At 42.3% G+C, this 19,971-nt stretch overlaps 1 protein-coding gene across 6 annotated transcripts in view; it reads left to right on the forward strand.

Moving 5' to 3' along the window:
* Nucleotides 1-19,971, forward strand: part of LOC126547386 (phosphatidylserine lipase ABHD16A) — a 154,965-nt gene that overhangs the window by 18,557 nt on the left and 116,437 nt on the right. For all 6 annotated transcript variants that reach the window (XM_050195373.3, XM_055062894.2, XM_050195371.3 and 3 more), the window contains 5 exons: nucleotides 5,131-5,217; nucleotides 8,134-8,219; nucleotides 8,313-8,383; nucleotides 18,000-18,095; nucleotides 18,548-18,621. In XM_050195373.3, coding sequence (XP_050051330.1) covers nucleotides 5,131-5,217; nucleotides 8,134-8,219; nucleotides 8,313-8,383; nucleotides 18,000-18,095; nucleotides 18,548-18,621 — 414 coding nt within the window. The remainder of the gene's footprint in view (nucleotides 1-5,130; nucleotides 5,218-8,133; nucleotides 8,220-8,312; nucleotides 8,384-17,999; nucleotides 18,096-18,547; nucleotides 18,622-19,971) is intronic.

Here is a 19,971-nt window from a genome sequence, read left to right on the forward strand (position 1 = left end):
GCCCCAAAAATGCACATTTTCTTGAAGGTTTTACTGTCGTACGAAAGGACCGCGAGCACTCCAGCCATCTATCACGAGGTGTCGCTATTGTTGTTCAAGGCGGCATCCCCACACGGAATGTTCTACTAAATACTCCATACGAGGCTGTAGCTGGCACCGTTTTATCATTTGAGACTGTCGCCATCCGTTCATTGTACATTCCTCCCCATACCCATTTTACTCGAGACCTGGAAAATTTAATTGACCAGTTGCCGGAGCATTTTCTTTTAGTGGGAGACTTTAATGCTCATTCTACTCTTTGGGGCAGCGATAAAACTGACCAAAGAGGGCAGCTTATTGAAGATTTCATTTTATCTAATACCGTTTGTCTTTTAAACTTGGGTACGCCAGCCTATTTCTCGTCTACTTCACGGAATTTTAGTTGCTTAGATTTAGCCTTTTGCTCACCATGTGTTTTTAGCGATTTTAAATAGGAACTCCTGAACACCTCATAAGGCAGCGATCATCTACCTGCTGTCATCAAACTTGCATCGTCACTACCCATTACAAATTTTAAACCTCGCCGCTAGAAAATACATCTTGCCGACTGGCTGCTTTTCGTGAAACATGCAAAACTAAGTATTTTCAAGTGAACTCAGCGTAAATGAAATTAATGAAAAGTTCACGGCGGTTTTAATTTCAGCGGCAAAAAAGGCAATACCGCAAACATCTGGCCTTGTGCGCAAAAAGATCTATCCCTGGTGGACTCCCGAGTATACAGAAGCAAAAAACTTCAAAATAGGGCCTGGGGAATCTTACAAGACCCCCCCCCCACCTATACGAACGCTTTAAACGCTTCTGCTTTAAACAGGCCAAAGCCAAAGTGCGATTTATCCGAAAGCAGGCAGAAAAATCATTGTGGAAGAACTACATATCTTCAATAAACAGTTCAGTCACGTCTAAGCGAATGTGGGAACAGGTTGGAAAGTTTTGGGGAGATTACTCATCTTACACAATACCGTTACTTACAAGTCCAGGCACATAAACAACAATACAAGAACAGGCAGATATACTTGGCGAACATTTTTGTGATGTATCCAGTTCAGTGAATTATAAAAAGGAATTTTTAAAGTACAAGTAGTGTGCTGAAAAACGGAAGCTGTCCACTACTGGCGCGTCAGATGAACCGTACAATTCCCCCTTCACACAACAAGAAATAATCCTTTCTGCAGGGAAAAAGTGGCGCCAGGTCACGACCGTATTCACTGCACCATGCTAGCTCATCTATCTCAAGCATCTGTAGATGCTCTCCTAAAATTTTTCAACATAATCTGGGAATCTGGTATAATGCAGGAAGAGTGTTAAAAGGCAATAGTAGTTCCATTTCTAAAAGCCAGTAAATCCCCAGCTTCCGCAAGCAGCTACAGACCCATTGCCCTCGCAAACTGTTTGGCAAAATCATATGAAAGCATTATCAATATAAGACTCTCGTTTATTTTAGAATCGAGAAACCTTATAGACCCCACTAGTGTGGATATAAATAGGGTTGTTCCAACTACTGACCATCTTGTCCGCCTAGAACATGAAATTTGATATGCATTTTTACACAAATAACGCTGTCCTGCAGTTTTCTTCGATCTAGAAAAAGCCCATGATACCGCGTGGAGATATGGAATTTTAAGAGACCTGGCTGACCTCGGCATCTGTGGTAAAATGCTGAACGGCCTAGCTAATTTTATGTCTAATAGAACATTTCAGGTACGTTTGGGCTCAGTACATTCTCATACATTTACACAGGAAACACTCTTTATAGTAAAAATGAACTCGGTTAATAAGATTATACCGTTGTCTCTTATGCACTCTGTTTACGTAGACGATCTCCAAGTGGCTTGCTGCGCCTCAAATTTGTCAACCTGTGTAAGGCAGCTTCAAATCACAATAAATAAACTTACACAGTGGGCTAACAAAAATGGTTTCCGTTTCTCCACACTGAAAACAGTTACTGTTTTGTTCTCTCAGAAACGAGGGCTACACAGTGATCCAGTCCTAAAATTGAATGATGCCATACTGCCGGTGAAACAGGACCATAAGTTTTTAGAAGTAACCTTTGACGCCAAACTAAACTTCCTAGCTCACATAAAAGCACTAAAGATTAAGGATATTTAACACTTTGCTTTAAAGTTTTATCTCATAAGCATTGGGGTTCCGACCGAACGTGTGTTTTACGTATCTACCGATCTCTTGTGCGCAGCATTCTAGACTACGGCTGCATGGTTTATGGCTCAGCCAGACAGTCTTACATTCGATGACTCGATCCAGTACATAACCTGGGACTACGACTAGCAAGTGGTGCCTACCGAACATCACCTGTTCAAAGTTTATATATGTCGAGTGTAATGAACCTCCCCTACAGCAGTGCACAGCATTACTCACTTCTTTTTCCTATGTGCTCAAAGTTCAGTCCTCACCTCAACACATATGCTACAACATCGTTACACAGTGCAACTCACGCTTACATTACACAAATAAACCGAACATAATTAGGCTGCTTGGCCTGCGATATTAGGAATATTATAGGGAGTATGACATCCTTCGCAAAGTCCTCCAAGTTGCCAAAAAACCACAATTGCCCCTGTGGTACGATTTCACACAGTTATGCGACTGGACACCAACATATTTAAAGAAAAGAGACACTCCACACGAACACATTATACAAGAATTCCATGCTCTTCAGGACAAATATCACAATAACATGGAATTCTACACTGATGGCTCTAAAACAAAAGAACATGTGGGTGTAGGGGCCATAACGGAAAATTGGGAAACAAGTATTAGTCTATCAAAACATGCCTCTGTTTCCACTGCTGATGTTTATGCTGTATGGGTTGTAGTTAAAAATATTATCACTGGCAAACACAAAAATACAGTCATATACACTGATTTCTTAAGAACACTGAAGGCTCTACGTCTGAAATCTGAGTGTGAACCCCTGCTAGGGGATATACTAAACATGGTCACGCTTAACAAATGTGGCAGGTCAATTCGTTTCTGCTGGGTACCAAGTCATGTTGGGATACTGGGTAACAAAGCAGCTAATAGATGTGCATCGATGGCAGCGTACAAAGACATAATAAACACAACACTTCCATATAAAGACAGTATCCGTGCCGTTAAGAAGGCCTTAACGTCAAAGTGGCAACACGAATGGGATCATTGTACAGACAACAAGCTACATCTCACAAACCCATACTTGGTGAGTGGAAGTCGTGTAACCACCAGGAGTGGTTCGTTGAAGTAGCTCTATGTCAACTACGCCATTGGGCATACACACCTCACACACAATTATTTACTTACAAAAGAGGACGTACCAGCATGTGAGAAATGCCAAGAACCACTAACAGTTATGCATATATTACTCACATGCACACATATTGAAGTGCAAAGACGAAACTTATTGCACAACCTATATCAACTACACGTACCTTTACATCCTGCTTTAATTTTAGGAGATGATTTGGTAGTCCCATTACCTGATATGCGTAAATTCCTAGACGACACTGGCTTTTTACATAAAATGTAGATTAACACAGCCTTTCTCCTCTTAAATGGTATTATAAAACACTTCGTGTTTGGCCCATCATAGCCTTAGCCGCTTTTGCGTCACTAAACCACATTTAATTAACTTTTTCCTGGTTTATGTTGAACACTGACACACATAAGAACAACTTGTGGAGAGCCACATGGCGGCACCCATCAAAGGAAGTGCTGGTCGCTTTGGATATGCCACATTCTCGTCCTGCTCAGTTTTGCCCTTTCATTCTGAACTAATTGTTGGTCTTTGTTCAGATTTCTGTCATGATGCATTGACAGCAAAGTATTGGCGACAGTCGCACGTGGTCCCTCAGGTCGGTTATGTTTTTTGTTGCTATAGGCTGAACGAGAGGGGCTGTTTTAGCTTAGCCGTGCATTGCCTCGAGATTCGGCGGCGTGTGCAGCAAGCAACATGCACTGCTCTGCTATCTTGGAGTTTATAGACATAGAAGTTTGTACTTTGAACTTCATGTGGAGGGCTCTACTGTCTGCCAAAACTCGCAGCTCCCATTTTCTTCTTGCCAGCCAGTGGAAAGTAGTTGCACAGTCGAGCATCACATAGGCAAGGTTTGCAGAGAAGCCCTCTTTCAATGAAAGCAGCGGGAAAAGAAAGCATGAAGGTAGCTTCATGTTTCCTTTATGTGCACAATTTCCAGAAATAGAATTAGTTGCAAAAGTGGCACTCTTTCTGTTTACTTTTTCTTTGTACTTACCTTTTGCAGCATGCACTTTGACAGCTGGGTATCAACTAGCCCAACATTATACTCTGCTTTGCCCTCACACTTAGAAAAACTTCTGAATCTCCTTGCATAAATGGGCCTATGTAGTAGAGATGCCCAATTTTTTACTACTGGGTTCTTCAAATCAAGAATCTTTTATCTTTACCTGCTAAATTTGGCTGTGAAAGCCACTGATTCAGTGACTTGATGCCTGCAGAAAAAGGGTTGCTTCATGAATATCTTATAGATGCTAAATAAAGTGATGTGCTACATATAGTTTTCTCACAGAAGGTATATGCATTTGTTTTTTACGTTAACCTGTTCTGGGTCATGAAGTGGCAGACTGATATGCATCTTCTTGGCGAGGTTCATTTCATACTTGTAGACTAAGCACACTACAGATGACTAGGTGAGCTTGATCACTGGAAGCGATGAGAATAACAGCAGCAAATGTGGTGTGTCCAGAATCTAGCAACAGAGGCTATTGAAGGAATGAATTTTTCTCCTAGGGATATCTGGATTATTTTTGTGAGCATGTCCTGAGCAAAGCAATCTCGCTCTTGTGACTGCTGTGGTGCAGATGCTCCCAAGTCTTCTTGAATTGCAGCCATCAGCAGCACCCCAGCAGAGAAAAAAATCTGATGGAACACATTTTGCTAGTTGGTGGACATAATTTAGTGGCATGCTAACTCTTAAGAATGATGTGAACGGACAAGGACTTTTCCCATTAATCTTTTCATGTTCTGTCTTATGTAACTGTGTATACAGGTGAATTAGCAATGTGTGTGTGTGCGTGTGTGTGCGTGTGCACATACACATTTCGTATTCATTTTGTGTGCAGGTTATGTCACATTTGAAGGTGTTTATGCCTTGACCAGGCTGGCAGGTGTCATATGCGTGGTCATGGTTGGCACCATTTGCTTGAGAGGTAAGGCTTACTTTTTTTAGACAATTGCTTCTGAGTTGAGTACTTGTGTGTATAGGTTTGGAGCAGAGAGCCCTCATTGTCTGAAGTATTGTTTAAAATGTTGTGAAAGCATAGGTTGGAAAAATGTATGGGTACTCCCCCACCAGTATTTCTTCTTGCCGTGCACTCGCTCATATCCACTGGCATTCACTGGTGTTCATACTCTCGTTCACTCGCACTCACCGGCACTCACCCATGACATTTGCTCACCCCCGTGACTCATCTAAACCTGCCTATGCATGAAGACAACAGTGTGCAAATTTTGTTTTCCTAACTTTCTTTAGCTAATGCATGAATTTCCAGCTTCTCTCCAGAAAAATATGTGTAAACCTTTGTTTCTTTGCATTTTTTTTCTTTTAAGTATCTCCAAATGTTAACGCATTATATTTCAATATGAAAAATATATTGTCTGTGCTGTTCATCTGCTATATTCACCCAGTACATTGATGAAAAGCACTTGTTGTGTAAAAGAGTCTTTCCTTCAGCTTCCATCTAGCCTTTAAACATACAAGTGCCTGAACAGATGACAATGAAGGGAATGTGAATCATTAAAGAAAAATGTGTGTGGTTAAAATGGGTACAATGTGATTTGAGGTAGTGAAATGGTGGCTCACTGTTAGCAATATTGGTGCAAACTACCAGTAAGAGTACAGCTCATACTTAAGAGTGAAATGACTAAATGGAACATTCAAGACTTAAATGCCAAGCACTATTAACTAATGTACAAACCCCATTTATCGTGTGGGCATGTGCACATCAGATTTGCCAGTAATAACATAAAAACACAGTTATGTATGTAAAGTGACTCTGGCTGGTGGAAATGTGGCTGTGCATTGCTTGAGCTATGCAGGTCAGCCCTTTGCCGTTCATGTGAAGTCTAAAAAAAACACTGTTGAATGACAAATGTGAATTTCTGCTCTGTTCAAGAATGGCACTTATAATTTAATGGTTAATTATGCTGAGATGCAAAAAAAAATTAAAAGAATCGCTTGACATTGGCACAAAACAGCTCCTACTATTATGCTCAAATGCAAAGGGACAGATCATGCATGGCGATGTTATTTTTTTGAAATTGTGAATGAAGATGTTAACAATCATAGTTATAACTACTGGATATTTTTAAGGAGGTTTTGAATTTGGTAGGTCATTTTAATATATATGCTGAGGTTCCTTAGATATTCGAGCTTGAAGTGAAGATGTACACCTGCAACAATATAAAAAGTATCGGAACAATTATGTGAAAAGTTGGGGTAGTACAATGTCATCGCAAAACATACCAAAATCAATGTGAAGTTAAACGTATGAACCTGTCAACATCCACCTGTTATGTTATGAACAAAGTGTAAACTTCATCAAATGTTCAGTAGCTAAGCTGGGAATAAAACATTTCCAGCCGCAGCATGTAACAGAACAGTTGGATCCTATTAACTCTTTTCTCCCCATGGAAAATTTAAGACCAAATAGCTGACGATGTGTAGGCTGGTTTTGCTGATCTCTATCGTCCAAATCATATTTTGCGCTTCCACATCCTCAAGTTCAGTGCTACTGGTAGCATCCAAACAATAATGTGAGGATGCAACATTATCGTGATATCGGCGTCATTTACACCATAGCCCGGCTATCAGAGCTATCACAAGGTGCCCATCTTGTGAGAAAAATAGTCGTGAGTAATAGCGAGACTGCGATGACAAACCTTCGTGATTTCCCATTTGGCTCTACGGTCATGGTCCTTTGGGAAGGAAAAAAACTCTTGACTTTATTCCCTGTGTTGTAGCTGCCATGGCAGTTTGGCACGCAGCAGTGGCATATCCTGTATTGCTAGTAGTTACAAAGCTTCACTTCTGGCACAGCAAGGAAACCAGAAAACACAGTCATTGTATGCTTGTAGAGCACATGAAATGTCAAAATCTGCAAAGCATGCGCACAAAGCCCATCTCGATATTGCTCTCTGGAGTGGCACCACACACTGGCCCTAACCAGCTCTAAACAGACATGGCCAAACCAGCCCTAACCAAGTGTGGCCTGCTGATCAATGCGCCCTGACAACTCCGTCAGTCAAAGTGAGCTGACGTCGGTGCCGGAAGGGAGGAAAGTGCCTTCAAAAACTATAGGAGGCGCTGGCCCAGCCCATTCATGTTCGGAGGGGTGGAAGGTGGACCAGACAGCGGCGCGCGAGGCTGGCGATGCAGAGAAGGCTAGAAAATGAGTGCACAGCGGCTGTTGGGGCGGTGGGTGATCATGCAGCGGCTGAAATTTTTTTTCTTTTTTATTTTCAAGGATTTCGCATTTCATTACCTTTCGGCACAGACGTCCAGCAACCAGACTTCATCATTTTAACTGATAATACGTCATTGGGGCATTGTAGTAAGCAGATTATTTCGCCATAGAAAACACATGAGTTGACATTGCAGCACCTTCTCAATGTTATAACCGATATATTGTTAAATCCGGTATCATTATAAGTGGGTTCTACTGTATTTGCGTTGTTAGCTACTACTCAACCTTTGCGCAGATCTTTTTTTTAAGTATGACCAATGTATGAGTATGCGCAGTGTGCACCACTATTTTTTTTAACTACTAAATGCAATTAGGCCTGCTATTGTTCATTTACTTGTGGCTTGAGAAAAATGAGAGCAAAAATTAGCAATTACTGCAACAGTCAAGATGACCTTCCAAATGTACATTTTCTTCTGTGGAAATAGCTGTCATGGGTGGGTGTTATTTCATAAAACCTTGTGATAGTGTGCTCATCTGTGTCATTTGCTCAGGAACCCCTTAGCCTGGATTTCATATGCAACTTTGCATATTGAATTTTGCATGATTTTCTTTTTCGACATGGTTTTTGCAACAGAAATTTTGGTGACCGCTTCCTTTCAGGCATCGGGCGTATTGCCAGTTCAGACTATGGTCAGTTCTTGCGAGCCCTCCAGGCTGCACAACAAAATCTAAGCAAGGAGTCAAAGGTAGGAGTGCCAATCAGTTTTTATGTCACTGTCTGGCAATGGATTGGTTCTTAGATATATAGGGAGTTCTTTTCTTTTCCTTTGTTTTTTCAGACAGAGCTTGCCAAATATGACAGTGAGTTCTATGCCTGGCCAGTTGACTTCCGTTGGAATGACCCACTTGTGTAAGATTTTGTTTTTCTGCTATGATTATGTGTGAATGTACCTATGTGTGCTGTCGCTTTGCGCGAGCCAAGAAATACAAAATTTTTAGCTGTTACTGCTTGAACCTACATGAACTACTTTGATATGCCAGCCTATTTGGGAAAACTCCTTTTTTTCGTACTCTCGTGCTCAAAATGTGATCAATGCCTTATGAATAATAATTCAATTTTTTTTTCTTTTCAAATAAATGGAAAAAAAGAACTGGCGTGCATACTGGAGTTTATCTCAAAAGAAAGTATATACACATTAAGTTCCACATGAAGACGTGAAGACATGAAGCTCAGCTGTCTCAGATTCTTTTCTAAATTGACATTTATTTGGTCTAACGCCATGCATTCCCAAGATATTTTGTGCAAAAATTTTTTTGTCTACCCGAGTCCTGTTGAAATTGTACCCTTAAAAGCTAAGCATGTAAAAAATTTAAAAAAAGTGAATCCTAATTTTATGAAAGCAGAAATTTCATATCAATATGTTAGAAACGTTGTGCTTTATTTTGCACTTGCCCTTGTAAGCCTCGACTTTATTTTTACTATAATAAGGCAAAAAGACCAATTTGAGGCAGTTTTCTGATTTTGAATAACAATTTTAGATCTATCCATAGTTGTTTTGTTAACTATTCCTAGCAGTCTTGTGCCTGAATAATTGGCTAAGATGTTTTGGTATGCAACAACTGCGAAATATGGGAGAGAAATGATCCCAAAGTTGCAAAAATTGCATTTATGTCAGGTTTTCAGCTGTCAATTTTGCATTGAGGTGATCCACCTCACTATATGAAAGATTGCATGTTTCATAGAACAACTACTAAGTCTTTTTCTGAAAGTTTAGTCGGAGTAATTTTTGTTTTAGGCGAGGCAAAAATTCTTGTAGCTTGGTCCTTAGTGTTTTGTCGCAGAACTGAAGTACGCAGCAACAGCCATATCCAAGTCAACAAATAAATTTATTCCATTTGAACGAGCGGGATGCCCTCGTGCAACTGGAGCTGAGGCCAATGGCACACTGGATGCTGCAAAAGTCTTCTCTCGAGACCCTTATAAGTGAAAGCATTGTCTAGGTCAAGTTCTTGACGATATTCACATGGCTGACTGGATACATCTGGAGGTAAGAGTCACCCCTTCTGCAGGTTCCTCTGATGTAAGATGTCCTGCAGCTTCGGCGTTCCCGGCTGTGACTGTTGGTGCGTCCTCTATAGCCTATGAAGTGTGAGGTCGTATCTGATATGCGTGTCAACATTGAGCCGCCTCTGTCGTTACTGTTGACATTCATTCTTCATGGATGGACTTAACAACTTCAGGTTCAGGCAGCCATTTAGGTTGACTGGCATGAAATATTCGTCTCCACACTGTCTACTCGGCTGATAATGGATTTTCCTGGAAGTGAGATTCTCTGTGATATTCCTCTTAGTTCTCACTTGGTAGACGGCAGTCAAGTTTTGTTCACATCTGGAAGTCCAGTAATATCTCTGATTGGGATTTGCTGGCTTTGACAGATGTGTGATGGTATGGGCATCGGAAATGTGCCAAGCACATTGCTTAGCTACTACCAGATGCAGTCAAATCTTGCTATAACGAATCATGCGGGACTGCCGAAAATCGTTCGTTATTTTGAAATATCGTTGTAATGAAAAAGTTGCGGATATAAGCCAGTGGACAAACCTAGGAATGATTATGACATACCTTTGCAGTAGATGTGTGTGCAGACAAGCATACTCTCAAATAAAAATGTTTCGCTCACTTCAAAGCTGCTTTTTTAAAGAAATCAGTGATTTTCGTCTGGCGTGTGCAGCACGCACGACTGATGCGTCTAAGTCTTCCACTTTGCGCAATACCTCATCCGGTGCGTCATTGCACCGAGCGATGAAAGTGCAGACTTCGTTCATGTGCAGTAAAACATCAGTGTTCGACACAACCTCATCTTCTGTGTTCGGTGACCCACAGTCGTCTTCCTTTGGGTCGTCGTCATCACTGGAGACGTCACGAACGCAGTTAACAATCTCTTCGGTTGTCAGGTCAGTCGCCGCTGCGCTGTCGCTCTCCTTGTAGTCGTCGAAGGGAGAGACGGCAGGCAGCAGTTCCGCAATTTCAGTCCACAGGTCTCCTGGGTTGTCAGTCACCTCCAGTGTCATCTTCAAGCTGCACAGGTGCTTTGACAAGCCCTGCTTTTCACCAGCAGTTGCTAATAGTGGATGCCTTCAAGTTCCAAGCTCCTGTGAGCATTTCCGCTGCCTGACGAATATTGATTGCAGCCGGCTGCTTTAGGTGGAGGTTGATAATCAACGGCTGCACAACACGCTTACGAAATTCTGCTTTCACACTCTTTCAATGCCCTGGTCTAGGGGTTGCAGCAAGGATGTGTTGTTTGGGGGCAGAAACTTCAAGCAAACATGCATTAAGCAAACATTCACAATGTGAGCAGAGCAGTTGTCGACAACCAGTAGAATTCTTCAGTCATCCCTCCTCATTTGGTCGTTGAGTTTGATGAGCCACTCAGAAAAGAGTTCTCTGGTCATCCAGGCTCGTTCGTTGGCACGGTAATCGTACGTAAGGATATGATGTTTTTCATGCAGCGAGGCTTCACTTACTTGCTGATGACGAGCGCTTTAATTTTCTTCATGCCTGTTGCATTGCAGCAGAGCAGGACTGTCACGCGAAGATGAGACTTCTTCCTTCCTTTGCACTGCTGCCCTTTGAAGTTCATCGTCCAGACTGGCAGGAGCTAATAAAAACATGCGGTCTCCTCTGCATTGAAAATATTTTCAGAGTAGGATTCAGCCACCTCTAGAAAACTATAATTGCACCAGGAATCCGCGCCTTCTCTGTCAGCAGCCTTTTCCTCACACAAGACTACCTGCCAACTTATTCCGTTCCTTTGGTGGAAACGAAAAAGCCAACCCACTGGCGTTGAACCCAGTTATGCCAAGTGCATCAGTGAATTCGCTGGCTTTTTCTTGGAGCATTGGGCCAGACACAGGAATGTTTTGCAGTCTGGCATCTTTGAACCACATGAGAACAGCTTGGTCCACATTTTGAAAGTTTCCCAGTCGCAGCCGTTTCCTCGTAGGGGCGAGTTGCGATTCCCAGTGAAGCTTGACAATCTTGTCTCTATCTTTCAAAATGGTCGCGATGGTCGATGGGGCAATGCCATGCTGTCTGCACTTGTCGATTTGCATTTTCCCTACGTCAATTTCCTGCAATATGTCCAATTTGACCTGCTACGAAAACTGCTTTTGCTTCTTCTTGGTGCCGTCACTAGCTGCATTCATTGTTGGATCTCGCACGAACATCGCCAAACCATTGTCGTGAAGTTCTTGAAGCTTGTGGTGAAGCAGTTGGCACTTGACATGGTGATGACAATAGCTACTGCACTCGCGGTTTCTGTTTCACGCGAGAGTTGCGGCGCTCTTACTTTTAGCCGAATTCGTAATACTGATGTTCATCGGTTATAAAGGGGAAAATAAACTATGGGCATTATTCTTAAATATGCGCTGTATTGAAATTCGTAGTTCTGAAATATTTTTACATTGAAAATATAGGCAATCTGGCTGGGATTTTTAAGATATTCGTAAATGTGAGAAATTCGTTAATGTGGGGTTCGTAGTAACGAGATTTGACTGTACTTTCTTCAGTCTGTCTTCTACCATAAGCCCGTTATACTTAGTGGTATGGGCTGGAGCACTTTTCATTTGTTTTTCTTCTAGCCCCTAAATAGTTTGTCTTCTACCGTGCGCACTGCCCTCTCAGCCAGACCATTTGACAACGGGTGATAAGGCACTGTAGTCAAAGGTTTGATATAATTAAGGTTCATGAATTCTTGAAAAACTGGCATGACAAATTGTAGATCACATTCGGGTACTACGGTGCGAGGAACACCAAATTGTCCAAAGACTTCTCGTATTGCTTGAACGGGGACATCTGTAGTTGCGGTGCACATTGATGTTGTCTCAATGCACTTTGTTTCGGCATCTATCATGATGGGCAACATGTTTTCTTAAGTACGACCTACATAATTGATGTGAAATCGTAACCACCTTTCTCCTGCTTCTGGTCATGGTGCTGTTGTTTGCTGGTGGCATTGCGCTGGCTTGTGCTCATGTTATGCAGCCGTGTACAAGTCTTTCGATGGTAGTAGCAACGTTTGAGCTAGGTTGTTCATTGCTGCTATACCGAGATGTGTTTCATGCAGGAGCTGCTGTAGTACATGTGGAACAACTCGTGGCTTACAGATATTTTGTCTTTCTTCCTGAAATATTGTCTCAATGTTCGTCTGTCTTTTCTAAATATTGAGGACAGCCATATTGGATACAGCTCGTGACTTTACACAAATTACCGTACACAAGCGTCAAGCGTGCCAATTCTTCAGCACTGGCAGGTGTGTTTTCTAAAACTTGCACTTGGATTATGTACTCAGGTGCTTCACTCATGTCATTGGCACATGAGTGTGGAAGGGGTAGATTACTGAGTGCATTGACATCTTCTAAAGCATTGTGTTACTGTAGGATGTATGTGTAGCCTGCAATGATCAATGACCAACACTTAATGTAAGCTGCAGCCATGGCTGATATGTGTTTATTTTAACTGAACAACCCTGTCAGCGGCTTGTAGTCAATCACCAGTTCAAATCTGTTGCCATACAGGTAGTCCCTGAAGTGGGCGACACTGAATACAATAATAGCAAGTGCCTCTTTTTCAAGTTGGAAGTAATTTTTCTCAGCTTGCATCAATGTGTGAAACTGGACATCGATTGAGTAGCCAGTGCCATCTATCTGATGAGATAACATTGCTCTGACGCCAAAGGGAGAAGCTTCATGTTCCAGGGATTCCAAGCTTGTTCAGATCAAAATGGACACATTTTCACAGAGTTCATGGGCCAGTTGGTTCGACATACTAAGACAGCAGTGCAGAGAAAACGACGACCCTAGAAAACGTTAAATGGACACCACAAGTGCTGAACTAACAAGCGAGTTTTATTGGCAATGAACTGACATCTATAGGTACAAAATATCGGTTTCTGTGAACAGAGAAAGTCACAGCATCAGAAAAACACAAATAAATACAAATAAATAATGTAATGGCATCTCCGGACAGTCATTGTCTAATACAGCATGTGGTAAAATTTGTTTACTGTAACTTTGCAGAAAATAGTTTTTTCCAAAAGTGTAATTGAAATGGGGCTGATACAGGGATTCTTTAGCTTCAAGACTTCTTCAGCTTCTAAAATTTCCGACGTAGCTTTATCCCAGCTTCTTCTCATGATTGTTGCTTTTTCAAACTGTTTTTACAACGGAGGGCGTTGCAGAAGTGCCTGAGACTGTCGTGCCTCTGTTTATTTAACTACTTCCAGCTCCTGTGTTGATGAATAGGAAGTCAGCCTTGCACAAATCACGGATAGTGATGAGGAATGAAAGTGGTGGAATAATTATGTACAGCCAATGTCCGATTTTTCGGACTCCCTAGGGATCATGAAAATGTCTGAAAAATCGGGCAGTTAGAAAACTGCCCTCAAGGGTTCAGATTGCCACAGCCATGTCCGAAATAGCTTTAAAGGCCTGCCAATACAATTAGGCATCTTGTGGCTTGTACTGTGACATGAGACGACGGGTACGCATGTGCATAATTAAGGAACACATTTTATGTCCAGTAGCCCCGTGCACTCTTGGTATGCTTCACCGCAATACATTGTGTATGCATGACCGCGTAACACTGCTGTATTATGGCGAAGCCAACTGTTGGGAACCGACCTTATACAATGCTGTAAGCTCTTGCCGTGCTTTCTGCACTTCGATGCCATTGGTGAGAATGACAAAGGCAGCGCCATTACTGAGCATGGCGAATCTTTGAAATGCAAAAAACATTTTACCGATGATTACGATACTCCCTAATGCGAATTTTGAGTGCAGCTGTTTAGATGGTTTGAATTGGTGATATTGTCACATACTAGTGATGGTGAATAATACAGCAGTAAAATTGTGAATGATGAAACTGAGTTTTTATTGGGCGAACTTGTGCCCACAAAAGCAAGTTACTTTCAAAGCACAGCAATAGCGGCGAACACGATCGGCGATCGCCGAAATCTGATCAGCGGGTCAAGTGCGTCGGCTTTTATACACCAGTCATCAGCGGTTCCAGAGTAATTGCTGGTGTCCACTTGTCTTCCAGAAAGTTCTACACCATTCACATCGCACATACATGCAATCAGATTACACAAGGTTCGGTGACAACAGACAGTGGATAGAACCATCAATAACATTCCAGAAACCTGCAATACATGCAGGCCTGTCCTACGCTGAGTGATATTTAATAGATGATGAAACGCGGTCACCCGATAAACAAGTACATGTGTCAATATATTGTGGCTAAGAGTTTGATTCTGAACAACAGGGTGCTCTTAGCGGAGGCTCTGAGCCTGTGCTCGAGCAGCTTGTTTAGCGGCAGCGGCAGACGAAGCATTTCCACCGGTTTGCGTCGCTCATTGTTCAGAAAGAAAGCATGAATATGTGGCTTGTGTGGAGCGCATCCTCTAGGTGATGGCGGCATTGCAGGTGAAGTAGTGTATAAGCAGTGGGTCCGAAGCCTACACCAGCTTTTTGTTTCTGCGCTGGCCGCGTGCCTGGTCGCCACCGGCACTCTGCTTTCCTCCTCACCCTTTCACCATACCCTCCACTTTCCACCTCATTGTTCTGCTGCACCCTCTTCTCCGCTTTTCTCCTCGCACCTCTTCCCTCTCGCTGCCTTTTTCATCCTCCACTGTGCGCTGCGTCCGCTCTCATCTTTCACTGTGCTCGTTTGCTTGGTTAAGAGTGATGCCGACGCTTGCTGCAGGAACAGGTACCCAAGAGCTGCACTCTAAAACACGGCACAGAACAGCAGGAAGTTTAATAGCAAACATTGAGGCAGCTAGGCATGACGACAGCACAAAACAACTACCTACTATTGCTTCCAGCAGATAGATCGGCTTGCAAGAGCGCCGGTTTGAGGCTGCGAGATAATCAAAATGGCAGTGGTGGCTGCTTCAATTAATGCCATTTCAGACCTGCAGTCACGACAAAAAGAAAGGCATCGGACGGCGAAGGGTTTCAGCATCAAAAGTTTCTGGCATCCTTGTACATTGGCTATGTGGGGTATGTGGTGGTGCCTGCAAAGCCATTCGAATTATCAGGCGTGTCTGAAAAAAACGGTCATTGACTGTACCTGTGACTGGTACAGCTCATTGGAAGCGTGCCACTAGTATGATTTTCCTTTTCTTCAACATGTCTCGGTATGCCCAAGACCATGATTTCTCTCACTTATTCTTTTGCCCATTTGAAAAAAATGGTAGCAAGCTTCGATGTGGTCTCTGCAAGGTATTTGAAGGCTTGCTCTAGCCGCTAAATGCTTGACAGGGCTGCCAATGTCATTGCAGCGCTTTTATCAAGCTAAGTGGCAAGTTTCATTCTGCAAAGATACTGAGTCATGTTTGTGGTAGCAGAGGTTTAATAAAATTTTGCGATTTTTGTACTGAGATGAAAGTCCATCAGAAAGGTAGTGAAGTTTTTGTATTCCGAGAAACTTGATTAAAAATCTTGAAAAATTCAGCTTGGAATGCTGACACATCATGTGACATGTTCTAGGCAGTCTGTAATTATGACATATGATTTAACAGGGATGTCATCACTGGAAAGTATGGAAAGTGGCCTGTTCATTCATCCAATAAAAAGTCTGAGTAGCATCCATAACAATGAAGTGGTAATTTTTTGCAAAATCCATAATGACTGGTTTCTGTTTTCTTATTAATAACTTCTGGCCCGTGCAACTATTTTGCGTTCTGATTGCTTATGAAAGGATGAGGTGTTCAATCCTTATTGACTTTATTCTTATTTGTCGACACAAGAGTTGGAGGTGGCTAAATAAGCGGAGGCACACCAGTATCAAGCACTTCTGCAACACCTTCCTGAGAGAAACGCAGTCATTACATAGTTTCCCGCAGCCCCAAAGCATGTGTTGCAGAGAAGATGCACAGGTAGTGAATGGCACTATGTTTATAATAATAATGCAGGCAAAGAGGCAAATTTGGGGCATTTTTGCCATTTCTTAATAAGACCATCAGATTTAGCCACAGTTCTGTGAACTATTCATGGTGGTCTTGTTTCCAAATAATTGGCTAAAATATTTCTGCATGGTTGTTGCATGCAGAAATATTTTAGCCAATTATTTGGAAACAAGACCACCATGAATAGTTCACAGAACTGTGGCTAAATCTGATGGTCTTATTAAGAAATGGCAAAAATGCCCCAAATTTGCCTCTTTGCCTGCATTATTATTATAAACATAGTCGGTTTACAAAGGCAAAGGCATAGTAAAGCACGTTTCTAACATGTTTGACAAAACCTTCACTTTCATGAAATTAAAGTGCATTTTTTATTTGTTACATGTTTAGCTTTTAAGGATGCAATTCAAATGGTGCTCATGCAGACAAATTTTTTTTTGCACAAATTAGTTTGGGAATGCATTTCTTTAGACTTCATAAATGCCCACAATGTTTCAAAAAGAAAGTCGAGAGGGTTGTGTTTTCGGCTCTAGTGTGTGGTGTGAAATGACCAATATGTGACTCGTTGCCCATGAATGACCTGTTGGTCAGCAAAACACAGACCTTTAGCTTATTTCATGAGTTCTCATTAGAAATGTGTATGGAATGTTATGATCAAATTGCCCCCATATGTTTGAGGTGCCTTGCAGTGTAGGAACTGCCTATGAAAAAAGGTGTGTGCTGTTCTTGCATACATGCACCTGGCAGAAAACATAGTGCAAACCATGGGACACTGAAATATGAATCCTGGGACGACAAATACTTTGTTAATGAGCTTCCCTGACTTAGCTAATATGCTTCACTTACAGGCTGTTAACTGCAAAAGCAATGAACAGACTGAAGGAGAGCTTTATAAGTTGTGCAGTATTGCTTTATTTGCTGTGCTGCTACTATACGGCTGCAGCTGACTGGGAGGTGTAGCTTATATACAAATAATTTGCCTAATACGTTTTACATACGAAGAATCACTGCAGCCTGGTCATGTAAAAAAAATATTTTGGTCCAAATTTAGGGGTGTCATCCTTACATAAGAGTATATATGGTAACTGGCCATCTCCTTAGTGCTCATGGTAGTGCTGTTTTATTGTATTAGTTTACTTTTCTTATTAACTAGACAAAGATAGGCTGCCAGATAGGGGCCAGATTGCGACTTGTTTCTCTGGGCCATCTGTATGGAGTCGTGTCAATGCTTGTCTAAATGCTAACAGAAGGCATCCGTGGGCATTGATGTCTTGTTAGTAAAGGCAGTGTACTATAGATTATTGGCTACGTCACAGTAGCTAGCCACTAATGCTAATGCCAGCAGCAGTGCCAAGGTTTCTTGTGTCATTGGCAGCAGCACGAATTGCATGCAAGTACCAATTGCACACAGAAGGAAAAGGAACTTATCAAGAAGCACCTGACTCTTTCTATCATTCCCACTTTATCTATACAGAAAGAGCAGGTTACAGTAAGTGAGAATGTGTAAAAGGAAAATGCTGTGATTATGTATACATTTATTTTTTTTGCCTTTGGTAGGGACAAGAGCAAACCACGTGTTGAAGTTGAAATCCAACCACCAAAACGAGGCAGCTTTTTTGCAAGCTTGCGTGCCTTGCCATGCGAGATACTGAGGTAAGCCTTACTTATGCACTTCAACAGAACTCTCTAGAGGTAACTAGAATTGCACCCCCCCTCCTCCCGCAATCAGGCAAGTGTTGAAAAAACAAAATAAAGGCTTCTATGGTAAATTCATGTATATAACTTGTTTTACAAATGTGTAGAACAAGGGCATATGACTTCGTCATACGCAATATGAGGGGGGTGTTCGATATTTTAAGCGACGATTACTTCTGATATGCGGATTTAAGTAGGATATGTAAACATCTATACTCATTGAATACTTTAAGGAGCGATGTGTGTATGCTAACTACTACAGCCTCTTGTAAGCAGTTTGAGTGTTCCTTTTCATATTGCTTGAATGAGGGAGTTCTTGTATGTTTAACTACTGCAAGAAAGAATCGTTGCTAGCTTAGGTTATTGCAGCTTTGTCAGGAAATATGAAATAAGTCTAATTTTATTTTCAGTTACATTGCAGTGCACACATTTGGTCGAAGAATGATGTATCCTGGAACAGTCAAACTGCTCCAGGCAGCAGTTGGTATGTATTTTCTTATTTTACTCAGTGCTTTACCAGTTGTTAGCAGTCTTTTTTCATGTTACAGTAACGCATACACTTTCTACATTTTCATTCATATAGAAGCAATGGAAGTTGCTTCTTTAAAGGGCAACTCCAGTGGTTTTTCGATATCCACAGATCTTAATAAAATTTTGAATATGCATTCGCTTTTGCACTACAATTCACTGTCGCTGAAATGCCGCTGTCTATTTCCGAAGATTTGTAAAAGTTCCCTGTGTCGTCGGGAGACAACATCAGCTTTGCTTCTTTGGCATTAGTGCCACGTGTACTGCGCATTTAGAACACACCGTATTTACCCGCGTATAACCCGCCCCTGCGTATAACCCGCACCCCTAACTTTGAACTCGGCGGAAAAAAAAACTCGCGTATAACCCGCACGTTTACCTGAAAAAAAAAAATGAGCGCTAGAAAGATGCAACTCACACTCAGTGATCATTTCGTTTTCAGAACATTTATTCAAACGACCGCCACCACGTCACTGGTTATCCGATTCTTAATCGTCGCCGCTCTCACTACTGCCATCCGAGGCTTCATCGCCACTCTCAAAGACGTAGTCGTCCTCGGAACCATCCAAACTATTACTGATCGCACATTTTTTAAAGCTTTTGCGCACCAAATCGGCCGGTATCGCTTTCCACGCATCCACGATCCACTGGCACAGCAATGGAATATCAGGCCTTCGCACGCGTCCCGTCGGTGTGAGGGCGTAAATGCCGTCGGCCATCCACTGGGCATACAGCCGCTTCACGTGTGCCTTGAACGGCTTGTTCAGGCACACGTCGAGTGGCTGTAGCATGGACGTCATGCCGCCAGGTATTATGACGAGGTCGGTGCTGGTCTCGGCAAGGCGAGCCTTCACCACATCAGTGCAGTGGCCTCTGAAGGAATCTAGTACGAGCATCGACCGGCGTGCCAGCAAGGCACCTGGTCTTCGTTCCCAGATTACTCGAAGCCAGTCACCGACTAGGCCACTGTTCATCCACGAATTTTCTTCCGCACGCACAACGATTCCTGGGGGCAGTGGAATGCTAGGTAGCGTCTTGCGTTTGAAAATGACATACGGGCGCAGTTTCGTGCCGTCAGCCAAAGCGCATAGCATGACTGTGCAGCGCAGCTTGGCATTTCCGCCAGTCAGCACGCTGACTGATTTGGAGCCCTTTTTTTCCATGGTCGTGTCCATCGGCATCTCAAAGTACACAGGTGTTTGATCAGCATTTCCCACCTGAGACAGCAAATAGCTGTGCTCCTTCCGAAGTGCGATCACATATCGTTGAAAGTTCAACAACTTTTCCTCGTAGCCTTCAGGAAGCC

The sequence above is a fragment of the Dermacentor andersoni genome, chromosome 1 (assembly GCF_023375885.2).
Source record: "Dermacentor andersoni chromosome 1, qqDerAnde1_hic_scaffold, whole genome shotgun sequence".
Classification (NCBI taxonomy): Eukaryota; Metazoa; Arthropoda; class Arachnida; order Ixodida; family Ixodidae; genus Dermacentor; species Dermacentor andersoni.